This window comes from Pygocentrus nattereri, chromosome 1 (genome assembly GCF_015220715.1).
Source record: "Pygocentrus nattereri isolate fPygNat1 chromosome 1, fPygNat1.pri, whole genome shotgun sequence".
NCBI lineage: Eukaryota > Metazoa > Chordata > Actinopteri > Characiformes > Serrasalmidae > Pygocentrus > Pygocentrus nattereri.
In genome coordinates, this window is record NC_051211.1 from 10,071,912 (window position 1) to 10,086,421 (window position 14,510).

Below are 14,510 nucleotides of genomic sequence, written 5' to 3' on the forward strand. Positions count from 1 at the left end.
TCTCAGGATGCTTCACTGTTGGCATGACACAGGACGCATGGTAGCGCTCACCTTCTCCAGACAATCATTTTTCCAGATGTCCCATACAGTCTGAAGGGGGTTTCATCAGAGAAATAACTTTACCCCAGTCCTCTGCAATCCAATCCCTATACTTCCTGCAGAATGTGAGTCTGTCCTTGATGGTTTTCTTGGAGAGAAGTGGCTTCTTTGCTGCCCTTTTTGATACCAAGCCGTCCTCCAAAAGCCATCGTCTCACTGTGCGTTCAGATGCACTCATGCCTGCCCTCTACCATTCCTGAGCAAGCTCTGCACTGGTGCTGACCTGATCCCGTAGCTGAATAAGGATTGTTATCAAAACATCCTTCATGAGCAGCTTCGGCCACTGATCCAGGAGCAATTTGGAGATAAACGATGCTTTTTCCAGCATGATGGAGCACCAAGTCACAAGGCAAAATTGATAATCAAGTGGCGTGGTGAATAAAACATTAAAAGTTTGGGTCCATGGCCAGGAAACTCCTCAGATCTCAATCCCATTGAGAACCTATGGTCAATCCTCAAAAAGAGGGTGGACAAATAAAAACCCAGAAACTGTGACCAACTCCAAGCACTGATTAGGCAAGAATGGGTTGCCATTATTCAAGATTTTGCCCAGAAGCTGATATCCAGCTTGCCTCGGTGAATTGCAGAAGTCTTAAAGAAGAAGGGTCAACACTGAAAATATTAAGTCTTTGCTTAAACTGGATGTATTTATCAAAAAAAGTTAACACACGTATGGAATGCTTATAATTGTACTTCATTACACCATATAAACATCTGACAAAAGGTCCTAAAAAAACTGAGGCAGCAAACTTTGTTAAAACCAAAGTTTGTGCCATTCTCAAAACTTTTGGCCAAGACTGTATAGTCTTAAAAAAGATGGTTCTATATAAAACTGTCTGTAGTACATTCATACACATTTCCATCGATCCGAAGGACCTTTTCATGAAGCAAAGAACCCTTTAATCATCAATGGTTCTTTGAGTGTTCATGGTTCTATGTAGAACCATTTTCTTTACTAAAGAAACCTTGAAGCATCATCTTTTTAAGTATACATCCTTTTTTTTTAATTAATCAAGCCCTAACCAGATAACCCAGCTGGACACACCAGCATGGACCATCACATGTTGTGCTGGTCAGCAGCAGTGGAAGTTGAACCAGCATATGCTGTGTTTTAAGAGTTTCTTAAATCTTCAAAGCAACCAAACAAGCACTAGTGTACTGTGAGTGCCTATTTTGTCCAACCTCAAAGAGTGAGCTAGGTGGACGGCAGGAAGCTCTGAGTTTGAAACGTTTCTAGTTGTCCTGAACGAAGCCTTGTAACCCGTTAGTAGGGTTGATAACGGAGCGCTCCCTGTGGCGGGATCCCAAGAGCGGAAATGGTAAGGCCAAGTGAACAAGGGCTTGTTAAAACCAGTATTAGGACGGGTGCTGAGTTTACTATTTGAGTGGCAAAGTCAGCATTGCATGACCTCTATGTGCACTATATAGGGAGTAAAGTGTCTGTTCGAACCGTGAAATTGACGCAACACTATGTGTTTCACATCTGTAACAGCTTAAGCTAGGCCAGGCCCGTGCACTCAGAGGTGGACGAAGTACACAAATCATGTACTTGAGTTAAAGTAGAGATACCCAAGGTAAAATACTACTCCAGTAAAAGTAGAAGTCCTTACTCTAGACCTCAACTGGAGTAAAAGTACAAAAGTATTTGCCTTCAAATGTACTTAAGTATCAAAAGCAAAAATACTAAAAGATTAATTATGGCTCTGATGTCCTGTTATCATTTTTGATAACTGTGTGCACTAAACTGGACTGTACATGTACTCACTCCTCCAGCCAATGTCTTATGACAAGTGTGCAGCAAACTGGCTAGATTTTGGACTGGATCCCAAATTCCTGCCTGTTGGGACGTTTATGGCTGGGCTCCTGCACCGTTAGAAATAAAGGTGCTGTTCAGACATTTTTCGTTCATCAAGGTACAAACAATGTCAATGTTCCCTCAAAGGTACAACAGCGGCTTTAAGGGCCGATTGTGTACCTTAAATCTGCTTTTCCAGGTGAAAAGTACATATTTACACCTCATAACCTAAAGACTTAAAACAGAACAGTAAAATAAAAGCCCAGTAGATGAAATGAGGTGTGTGGAGTCAGTACAACTTAGAAAATATCATTTCAATGGATTATGGTACAATTATGTTCTCTGACTAAAGGCAATGATATGACCCCTTGAGGGTCCCACCCCAGTGACAGTTTTGCACCCTTTTTTCTGAGAGTGTAGAACCTGACTGAGCAAAAACATAGACCAGATTTTGGCATTTCAGTTTGGTCCATAAACTGAGTTTAAGTCATGTCCAGGAAATGTCCATGTCCGTGTGTAAAAGCCATTGATTTGTGCTCTGTGTAGTGAAGAGCCATTTGAGAATCAGCCCTAAGGACCACCTGGCCTTGAATTTGAGAACAAACTCTGAAAACCTTCTTTATGTCTTTATCCAGTGAAATTCATCTAAATTATTAGTGCTTTTCATCTTCAGGAAAAGAACGTAAAACTCCTGAGTTGGTGCTCAGATCAGATTCCTCCATGTTTATGATGAGACCCTCCAATTGCTCCCCGGGTGCTGCGGATAGGGCTGCCCAATGCTCAGGGCAAGTGTGCTCACTGCCCCCTGGTGTGTGTGTTCACTAGTGTGCATGTATGTGGGTGTTTCACTGCACGGATGGGTTAAATGCGGAGCTCTAATTCCACAGTGTGTAAACACAGTTGGCTGATGGTTCTGAATTCAGACTGACCGCAGATCAGCACCACTGCTGAGGCGGTTAGTGAAGGCCGGCCTTGTGAGCGGAGTCAGTCCACTGCTGACTAAGACTGCTCTTTTCCTCCTCCCATTGGCCTACAGCAGGTTACACCTGTGGCACTGCACCTGTTTGGAAAACGCCCCTCTGCTACCTGCTGTTGGCGTTCAGGGGGTTAATCCCGCCCCCTCCTTTACGCAGGTTCGCCTGTCCCGCGCGCTGATTGGTCGGCGGCGGGATGATTGACAGGCGTGCGGAGCACCTGGAAATCAGTCAGCGCAGCGATTCGCCCAGAAACGCAGCACGATGCGGACTCTGAAACGGGGTCAAAAAATACACCATTATCTGGAAAGTCGCTGAACAACCGCACCTCTGTGGGACCCCCAGAGTCGCCCCGGTGTGTCCGCTGCCCGTTTGGATGTCTGAAAAGAAGAGAAAGAGGGAATATTTTTCACAGAGGAACCACTTTTTCCCAGGCTAGGCTACTCCTTTCGTTTTTTTCCCTGTGGGGAAAAGAAGCAGAGGAGGAGGAGGAGGAGGACGCCACCCGAGAGCTAACCGTATTTCACCAGACTGAATGAGGTGGGATTACTGAAAGGATGACTGCTTGATTTATTTCCCGGTTTCGACCCTTTCTACGGCTCTACCTCGCCTTTCCCCCCTCCGACCTCCCTCCGGACTCGCTATGGTGGACTCGAGTGCGATGAGGAAGACTTTCGTGGTCCCGGACATAAAGCCTTTGGATCAGTACGATTTCAGCCGAGCCAGGATCTGCTGCAGTGTGGGCTGGCTGCTGGCGAAATCCTACGGCAATGCAGGTACGGGTATAACTGGGAGAAAGCTGGGAAATCTGTCGCTTTCCTCGCTCTTATAGGAAAGCACGGCACTGTTTCTACTCCCTTCAGCATCTGAGTGCTGTTGTTCTCCCTCCCTGCCATCAGAAAGCATGAAGGTGAACAGCCGGGCTGTGAACTCAGCGCTTTTTAAGGGGGGCACACAAAGAGCACATGCGTGGAGTGGAGAGCTATTGATTTTAACCGTTCTCTGTCTTTCTATCCACAGCATTATGCTAAAGGCCTCCTCACTATAGAGAATACCTCAGTGCTACATGTGCTCATTTTTCCTATAAGGCTCATTTTAGAGCTCAGTGAAGAGCTTGTGTTTGTCACTTACCATACAGAAGTGGCTACTGCTTTTCTGTTGACTTAAGTGGTGCTAATATGATGATATTGGTGGATGAATGAATGATGACCTAGGGAATGAGGCATTGCAGCAGTGTGCCAGTGCTGCCTATTTTCAATGACAGTAGACAATAGGTAGTGAGTTCCTGCAGGCTGTGGGATTATTTTTTACTTTAATGTAAATGAATGTTATTGTGGGAGCTGGCTCTGTGAGCCTCGGCCTGTCAGTGAGGCGAGCACACACCCACCTACACTGATCCTTTTGTTAATGCAGCCACACCATGGCTTCTAATGGGAGTCTCACCGCTTCTGAGAGTGTGGTGGTGGGAGCGGACCTTTTGATGCAGTTTTAGGTTTTCATTTGGCAGGTTGTGCTTTTGTCTGGCTGGGACTTGAAAGTTTTTTTCCCCTCCACTGTGCCCACCTTGGGACCCTACACCTTTCAAGGGGAATTCCACCATTTTTTTCCCCAAATTTTATGCTTAATTCATTGGCTGATATGTAAAGAGTCATTCGGTGTGGCTCGATGTGAGGCGGCTCTTTGTTGAGAAACTTGTTTGGATTTTCTTACAGGGGTTGCAGTGTCTGCAACACACATATAGCCATTTTATTCACTATTCAGACCCACCAGTGAGTCTTATGCGTATTTTTTATATTTGTATTTTTTTTTTCTATGTGGCGATGATGGTAAAGTGCTGGTAAATCTGAAAATAAAGTCTTCTTCAGGGACTGTTTCGCCTTGCGGCTCCCTGCATGTTCCACGAAGGGACTAAAATACGTTTTAGCTCAAAAGCTTGTTTTATGTCTAGTGTGAAAATATCACACACACTGAGATTTATAACGATTTCATGTAATTGCTTTCTGTGATGCCGCTTTCGGAGACATCGAACACTTCAGACGTCTGCTTCAGAAGTCTGACTCGGCAAGTTTCTCTAGAACAGAGCATTCCACGTCAAGCTGTGCCGAATGGTTTGTTTATGCCTTGACCGTTTCATTATGGAGAAAATGTGAAAGTCAGTGGAAGTTCTCTTTAACATTCCGATCTGTAGGCAAACGTATGTACCATGTAAATGTAACAAAGAATTCATGATCCCTAGACATTTGTTTTCCTGGCTCAGGGTTGTTGGGAGCTGGATTAGAGCAAGTAAATGTCCTAAGGCCTGTTGTTGTTGTTGTTGTTGGAAAGCCAGTGCTGTTGCACGACAAGCCAGACAGCAAGTTCTAATGTTTCCAGCGTTTATAAAAGGGGTTGCGTGATGATATCTGATTCATCATTGTCAATATCAGAAGGTAACTGTTACAGAGGAAAAAGGGTCTAGATATGTCAAGTGTTTTAAGCTGCGCTGAAATCCTGCTCAAATAGGAGCGTCTACACCAAATGTCAGATGCTGAAATGATTCTAATATCATTGTATGTCACTAGTTTATGTATTCTCCATCAGCAGATATGTACATGAAAAATATTGGCACTGGCACACAATTTCCATATGTGTCCCTTGCCCTTTTTTTTTTTTTTTTTTTTGTAAGAGTTGCAGTGAAGAATAGACCCCTGGGCTTTGCCATAGTAAGCTGACGTTGAAAACTGAACTTGCTTACTGTAGAAGAAAAATGGGCCAATGTGTGTTTTCTTTTTTCCCTGGTCTTGATGTCCCATTGTGTTCACCTAATGAGCCGCTTTTGATTCACTTATTACTCTGCATTCCTCTACTCGCTTTGCCTTAGTTTTCATTGGCTAGTGTACAAAACAGCAGCCCAAACTACAGGCAAGCGGACACCGTGCACACATTCAGTGAAGCACAATGAAGCCATCGCTGACGCGTTACTGTAGATCAAGGTCTGCACATGTACTTTCAGTTTATGACTTCTGTGTCAGTAACTGTCTCATCGTTTCATTGGAATATCTTGGCTCTTGGTTCAACAGATGAAAACAAACAAGTCCCTCCAGTGGAACGCTTGAGTTGGACCTGGGAGGGACACTGAGTTGTACTTTATCATCTTGGCCTATGTGGCGTTAGTTATGCAAGCAGTAGGCTCTAGCTCTGTTTGTTTTCGCTCTCTCTTTGCATCAATGGCCAGGCTGCTTGACCACACCCTCTGGTCAAAGTCACCCTCCCTGGAACGCATGCTGAAACTGAAGGGGGGGGGGTGAAGCAGAGCAGATTAAGCGAGCTTGGCTGGAGTGAGGATTTCGCTACGTGTGGGCATGCCTGCATGGGAGCGTGTTTGTGTATGTGTATGACCCTACAGCGACGAGATCCTGCTGAGCCAGGACCGCACTTATCTTCCTGTCTGACTTTGATGACATCATCAGTTCTCCTCTCTGGACCTGGGCTGTGTAGTGAGCTACAGTCCTGCTGTTTTGTCCCTGTGCTGCCACTGCCCCCGTCACTGCTACACTGTTTATGGCATATTTAGTTATAAAATTCCCAGCTGCCTAACCCGAGTAAGCCTACACCTCAAATGCCCTGAATGATCTACTTATTACTGGATTTTGTGATGTAAATATGATCCTGCTGGACGTGTTTCAGGAAGTAAATGGACGTTTTGGCCCAGTAGTGCATTTCCACCTCAGTGACGCTTCATGTGACTTCAGCAACACCACTCATTTATTAATCAGTACTCCTGCTTTCATAAGTGAGGCAAGTTGTTACTTGTCCACTGTACAGTTTATGCTTGTTGTGTTCCAGATGAACATGTTGAGTATATAGTCGTATAAAAGAGTTTGAACATTCAGTCAAATGACATGTTTTTGTTGATTTTGTCTAAATGAAAGTAACAGATCCTCTACACAGCATTTAAATATGGCATTTTATACAATTTCTATTGATTTTTTTTTTTTTTTTTTTTTTTTTTAGGTTTTACCATATAAAACGTCATTTCAAATGTTCCATATTGTTTCTACAGACCACATTTTCTGTTTAACTTTTCCTAAATATGTTAAATTCAGCAAAGGATGGGTCACTTAGAATTGAAAAACTGATTTCACTTAGAAATTAATGTATGAAACAAAACGTATAATTTAGCCAAATTTTTTGTGTGCAACTATAGCTGTTAGGGGTATAAAAATGCAAAAACACTGATTTGATGGTGATTTATTCTATTTTATAACAATAGTATCCAGCATATTGTTACCGTGAGCTTTATTTGGCTTAATCAGGTTATTCTCAGAAATACTCCCCAATGTCCGTCCGTCCGTCCGTCCGTCCGTCCGTCCATCCATCCATCCATCCATCCATCCATCCATCCATCCCAGGGTGGGCTGTATAGCAGCGCTATAACATTTTAGTTGGCCTGAATAATTTGAGTACTTCATTGTCCATTTGTTTTGTTGGTGTTTAAAATAAATTACTTCTAGCTGGATTAGCTTAGATGAATGCATCATAAATTCATGCAAGGCATCCACATCACATCACCTTAAAGCATAACAACTACACTACTTTACATGTGGCATTTGAAGATAAAGATACCTAAAAAATTCATGCAGAGGAGCACTTTAAATTACATCTACAGTACTAAAATTACTACTACAATACTAAAAATACTTAAAACTCAAAAAATTCAGAATGCACAGAATTCATTATAGGTTTGTGCATCATGGAGGCTTAATGAACTATATGGAAGTATAGTGATACTTATTTGAATCCCACTGGTCTCTGGTGAGGATGGCGCCAAAACCAGGATCCTCAGAGCCTCAAACTTGTTCATTGTAGTTCTGCCAGTGGATGCAGAAGTCCATAAAAGCTGTATTTGAATGAGATGACTACAAACATGGCTGGTCAAGTACACGTGGCAGGGCAAGTCATGTGTATTCAAGTACACACAGATATACCAGTGAGTATTCTGAGCCTTCTCTTCTGGCCAGTCACAGTACAGATATTTTCATTATATATGATATGTGTCATGATACTACATTTTTCCTGATTTCCTAAGTTGTGACAGGCAGAATGCTATGGAGTTCTTATTAATGGCTCACGTACTGTGTTGTACTAAATCCAGGTAAACAAGACTACCTGCTCTGTTTGTAATGATGATTGCAGTTTGTATACATGTATATGTTTGTAACATAAGGCCATTTCAAATCCTCAGAAAAGAGCATTTCTAGTCATTTACAGGTATCTTTTTGTTGCAAGTCTGTAAAAGTGCCCATATTCTCTAATCCTTGTATATTACTACTTTTCCTGAAATCCATTGTGTAAAGTTTGATGTTGTGTGTCAGTCATAATCCATTTTTACATGAACAGTTTCCAACCTTTCTTTATCCTATATAATTAAACAAGCTGCTTTTGTTATTGCGCCTTTTAAGTCTCTGACCTAAACCTGTTGTTTTTTGTGACAACTGAAAAACACTGCTGTTATTTCCTGCATAGTTTAGCTTAGTTTACAGATATGGTTTTGAAACGTTTTAAAAAAGTGAAAAGTTTGGTGATCCATTATATGGGCCCTTTTAACTTTAGCTTATTTTACCGAATACTTGTATCGTCCAATACAGTACATTCTGTGAATAATCAGTAGACACTACAGGCCTTCGCCCATGGCCATGTAGATAGCGGCTCTGGTAACGCAGCGGCTCGGCTCCACCGTGGCCTTGAGTGTCTGTGCTGAACCATAATGCTGAAGAGCAAGTCTACGAGTCTCTCTTAATTCCAGCACACCATGCTGTTAATTGCTACCTGTATTATCTGAGCACTTTCCTAGCATGTGGGTGTTCTTTTCCTTTCTGTGTGGGCTGTATTTACCCTGTATGAAGTCAGATCTGTTGAGGCGTAGTCCCTGTGTGCTTTGTCCTAATTGATGGATCTAAATCTATTTACTGCCCCCCCCCCCCCCCACCCCCCCACCATTCCTATTTCTGCACAATGGAAGGTGCTGTTGCCTGGCAGTCTTACTCAGTCTCCCTCTCTGTGCATCTACAGTTAAAATCCAAATGATGAACAGCTCTAATTGTTACTTAGCTCAACTGGAACTCTGCTCAGCTCACTTATGGATGGAAGATGACTCTAGCATCCGTCACTGAAACATGGTGCCTGTTTGTCTTGCTGTGTGTTTCATGTCTGGATCATATCTGAACAAACCTTGGCTGGATTCCGTTTACACTTTATGCTGAAACGCGTCTCCAGTGTGAATAGATAAGACTAGAACACATCAGCACACACGTTGTTTCTAGTTTATCTTTATTTACTTTTTTCCACAGTATGAGCTCAGCTTGGGCACTTTCATCGGCCTGGGGTATAAGAAGGCTCCTGGTTTGGTGAACTCCAGCCTTACTTATCCTCATCTTTCGTTCTGTTGTTTATTCTCTCACCTGCTAATCAGTTGAGACACATTTCTGCTCACGTAATTGTTTATGCCTTCTGTTTACACTTGATGTGAATGCATTCAAGATCAATCTCTGACCACCTCCAAGTGTGGTCGGTACGATCCGATCACAGTCCCCTCGCGCTGTGTCCTGGATTTGCTTACGCCTGGGTTTTTATGGGTATTTTGGGCCAGCAAAAATCTTTTCATTTAATTTTTAACTAATGTTGTGCTATAAAACGAACTGGCCATTGTTTATTTAAAATATGCAAAAAGCTTCAACAGTAAAATATAGAAGTAGACCTTGAAATATCACATGGACACTTGAAATATTCAAGATGTCAATGTCCCCAGCAGCTCTGTCTTTTAAACCTACCTATTTGCTTGAACTAGACAACTGACATCCTTTCTTTGCTGAAGGTTTGCTGCGGAGCTTATGTTAAGTGATTGAACTTCAGCTGAACTGCATTTTGGTGATATGACTGGTGTGGAGTTGCATAGAATTGTGTAGAATTGAGGTTTAACCCCCCGTCCCAAGGATTGTTGTTGGGATAAAGACAGTCATCTGTGATAAACTGTGATAAAAGGTTAGGTAATTCTCATATTGGCCCATGCCTATGGCCCACATTAACTGTCACTATTGTTTGTATTGTCCAGCAGGAAGCTGGTTTCTCTGGCCCTGCCCCAGCACTCAGCTGGAAGCTCGTTGGCATGATTAGTCATCTATGTCCCAGTGGTGTGTCACCGTGATGAGTCAGCAGGTCAGGAGGGTGCATGGATGATGGTGTCAGAGGAGTGTTGTCGGACAATCCCTTTAAAATCCCTGACAGTTTAAGTGTCTGCTGTTCAAAGGATCCACACGTTTTGTTCTCTTCACAGCGTGTTTCAGCAAATGCCCCTCCTCCTCATGCCCTCCTTTGTTTTGGCAGGCTCACCTTATTTATGGTAAGGTCTAGTGGAGTTGAATTTCATTAAAATAAGAGCTTAAACATGCTCCTAACTGCCCTGGGGTGTATTCCACCAAGCAGGATTTCTCAGTAAGCGTGATAATTAAGCCCAAAGTGGGAATTGTCTGTGATGGTCCTGTGACCGTCCAGCTGTTGGACAGGCTTGACTTTGGGCTGAAGTTGTCCGGCAGACTGAAATCTTGCTATTTGAAATATTCTTCAGGACTCCAAGCCAATAAAATTAAACATGTTCATACATTGTGATTGATAATTATGAACAACTACTTTTGAAATGTTCTTGAACTGTAAAACTTCAGTGTTTTAAAGTTAGAATGTCAAAAAAACACTTTGGGAAGGGAAAAATAACTGCTGGAAGGATAATTGGCCTTGGGAAAATTATAAGCTGACATGCCTCTCAGCCAATCACAGTCATCTGTGAACTTTCCCTCCTCTGTTAAGTGATGGGAAAACTCTTAACTCCTCAGAACAAACCTGCAGTGAGAACGTTGGTGGCAGTGAATTAGTCAGAATAAATTAAAGACCTCACGGCTCAAAGTCAAAACCTAATAACAGGCTGACATGAGTTTTTAAAGTAGATTAAACTTCTTTAAATATCTGGGTTACTGTTTGTTAATACACATATTTTAATGATGTCTAACAATGTTGAGATTAGTTAGCAAAGTTCATTAAGTTAACTTTTACCATCGCTTCTGACAGTTAGCTTGATAAATCAGTCAGATTAAACATTAAAAACATTCTGTGTAAAGAGATGTTAATACGCTTGTACACATCATTGTGTATTTTTATGTTGAAAGATTTTGCATCAAGAATAACAATTCCTTATTTGCGTTAACTGTAATGTTAGTTCCTCTGACGGGGCAGCTTTCTTGGCTTAAACTCAGTCCTTATTAGAGATGAAAACCTACCACTTTAACATCTGGTTACAACAGTTGTAACAGATTCCCTGGTTTAATTAATGTAAACACATCTGTTTCGCTTCTAAAACCTCCTTTGTACTGTTGAGCTTTTCAGTAAAAGCCCAGAAAAGAATCAGTTCCCAAATATTCTTCGTTTAGTTTTAAAGGGCCCATATCCTGCGTTTTTCTTGTATTTTGTATTTTCCTTGACTTATGAATTTAATGTGGTTTTACTTGCCAAAAACAGCCCTAATTCATGTTTACATGACTGTTGTCCAGCCTCTCTTTGTGCCTGAGAATTAAACAGGCTGTTTTTGTTACTGTGGCTTTAAGACTGATATGTAAATGACCTTATTAATAGCCTCATTTTAAACACAAAAGCTGTTTGGGCTGATGCACTACATATAAATGGAAGGAGCTGAACTGCTGTCGTCTGAATAAGTGGATATATTTAAATGTGTTGATATCTATGACATCACAGAAACTGTGAATTCAAAGCAAACTGTGTTTGCAGCTTAGTTACAGTATAAAGGTTGTATGGGACAGGAGAGAATGGTATGTTGTAAAACTTTAGCAGTCTTTATACACGACCTCAAACTGTTTAATTTTTAAATAGTGAAGAAAACTCAGTTTTCCATGATTTGAGACCTTTAACACAAAGGGATCCCCACAACAAGGTTATAAAGGGCAGTTGAAGGTCATCATCTGTTCGCCATCTGGATTTAAGGATGTGATATAAAGCGAGCCTGAGTGAACTCGTGAGCCGTATTGGAAGATGTGGTGCAGCTATGCATGCGCTTACACACAGATGTCATAAAGGAACTGGGCTGCCAGAACCACATGTTTTGATCCATTTTTCCTCAACATGGGGTATGAAGTGGCTCCCTGTGAGAAATAGCTGAAAGTAAGAAGCTTCAGCAGAACACTGCTGCTTAATGGGAACGTCTTTTTAGAAGTATTAGGTCAAAGTTTATACTCCTGGCATGACATACAAGAAGACAAGAAAAAACGTGAGAAAAAATCTATTTTGATGTATTAGCTCATATCAGAAATGTATATGAAATATGTGCTAAAGAAGTTTTTAAAAATTATTGTATTTATTATTATTAGTTTGTTTATTTATTTTATTATTGGGGGGGGAAAACATGTGCCACAACTTTTGCACTGGCCATGTTTTAGGTTAGTTTTCCAGCAAGTTAAATTCAGCTAATAATAATAAATAATAGTGACTTTAAAAAAAAAAAAAAAAAAGGAATTGTGCATTTTAAAATGTGCAAAATTGTCTTCTCTGTAGAGGGTGTGTAAACTTATTTTCACTTTAAAAATCAATAAACATTTAACTGGGGCGTCCAAACTTCAGTAAATGCAAATAGCTGTTGTCGGAGCAAAACCTCGTATCTCCAAAATTGTAACTTTACAGGAGAAGGAAAAAAAACTTGCTTTGCTTTACTTTACTTACTTTATCTGCAATTCCCCCTGGGATCAATAAAGGAATCTGAATCTGAATTACTTTTAGTGTAAGTCAGTGGAACCAGATATTTTTCTAAGTCGTTTTGGGTCATTTCTTTTAGTCTATTCGTCATGAAATTTACACGTAATGTAAAAAATAAAGTTTCAAATTGTCAAAAACTGAAAAATGACCAAAAACTTTGTCGCCATTTCTTCCAACAGAAATATTAATAATACTGTAAGTGGGATTTTTATGCATGCCACTGTGTTTTTGAACTCTTCCCAAACTCCTCGAGGAAGCGCAGTATAATTTGTCGTGGTCATGAAATACCTGGTTTGGCTAGTTAATGCTTATTTAAGTAGCATCTGGTGGAATTTAACAAATCCGTGTGATGGCTGGTGGCATCCAGGAGAAATCTAGAACCAAACTTCGTTCTTTATATGGAAGACATTTAATACTTTTCTGAAAATCTTGTTACTGTGTTTGTTTATTTGCGTCTATTTTAATGATCTTACCATTTTTCTACCAGGCAAAATGCACTTGTTGAAAAAATAAATAGTTCTAAATCTGCTTATGTGCTTAATTTTTGCACAGTACTGTATGTAGATTTAAATACCTAATAATAATTTTTTTATATTTACATGTTAAAATTATGTAAATACATTGCTTGAGTAACTTAACATGTTGAAAAATACATAAACTTTTCCTTTGTTGTCTAAACTCTTTAGGGTAAATAATTTGGCTTTGTTCTGATTGTCTCCCTTCAGCAAAACAAACTTGTTTTACATTATCATCAAACAAATCTGGTTGTGCAGATGATAACATCACTACAGGCTTTTTTTACTTCATAACATAAAAGCGTAGCTCTGTGGCTAACCTCAGAGATTCCTGCATGTTCCAAAAGGACATTGTGCATTAACAGAAATAGATTTAGCCTTTTCTTTGTCTGTGTGCACACACGCATGTGTTTGAGGTAACTGCATTCAGGTGATGCATTAGCAGGAAATTCTGATATATAGGCCGTGAGGCATCGTGTGGTTTAGCCGCGTTTTTTTATTTATTTCTTTTCGTGTTAGAGCTTTTATATCCACATATATTGAGGTTCATCTTGACTTCATAGAGGGTTCTGAGCCAAAAAGGCCTCCTGCCATCTGACCATTGTGCCAGCGTCCATGCCCCCCAATCAGAATAAAGTGTACTTAACGCTCCAAGTTCCCATGACAACCCTCTCAAAACTGAAGCGAAGCCACTGCTCTCAGTTGTGAAGTACTAATTCACGTAAAACGTGCTCAGTAATTACAGAACTCCCTCAACCTAGGGCTCTCTCATTGCCTTTCGATTTACTGAGCTGCTGTTAGAGATGGCACAATACCACGATACTGAAACCCTGAGTATCGGCTGATACTGACGGTGGTATTCTTGGTATTCTGATACTGACGGTGGTATTCTTCTAAAATGTGATTGTATGTTGGTGCACATCATTGAAGGTGTCAGTCTAGAAGTACTTTTTTTTTTTTTTTTTTTCCTCTCTCCAGTTAAACTCTCAAAGATGCATCACCTTAATTTTTGTACTGTTACATACATTTATTTATTTTTGCTTTTTAGTCACACTTTTGAAATACTACAATACAATGCGGAATAAAACACTGCTGCAACACTTATTTGTAGGAAAAAAATACTGATCTCAGGGATCACGCCCAGTAAGGTGGGCAGTATGACAATATCTAACGTTTTCATGAAGAATTGTTACAGTGTGTCACAATATGCTTATCTGAGCCTGTTGTGGATGTTATTAGTCCATAACAAACACTGACCAATTGCATGTTTCATTACAAAGGGAGCGCAATTAGTCCTGTTTTAGTTGATTTAGGTCAGCGCAGTATATGAAACACTGA

The 14,510-nt window shown here is 40.8% G+C and overlaps 1 protein-coding gene across 6 annotated transcripts in view; it reads left to right on the forward strand.

Moving 5' to 3' along the window:
• Positions 1–3,109: 3,109 nt before the first annotated feature.
• camsap3 (calmodulin regulated spectrin-associated protein family, member 3) overlaps positions 3,110–14,510 on the forward strand; it is a 56,610-nt gene continuing 45,209 nt past the window's right edge. For all 6 annotated transcript variants that reach the window (XM_037537743.1, XM_037537752.1, XM_037537747.1 and 3 more), the window contains exon 1: positions 3,110–3,644. In XM_037537743.1, coding sequence (XP_037393640.1) covers positions 3,512–3,644 — 133 coding nt within the window. In that variant the 5' untranslated portion in view covers positions 3,110–3,511. The remainder of the gene's footprint in view (positions 3,645–14,510) is intronic.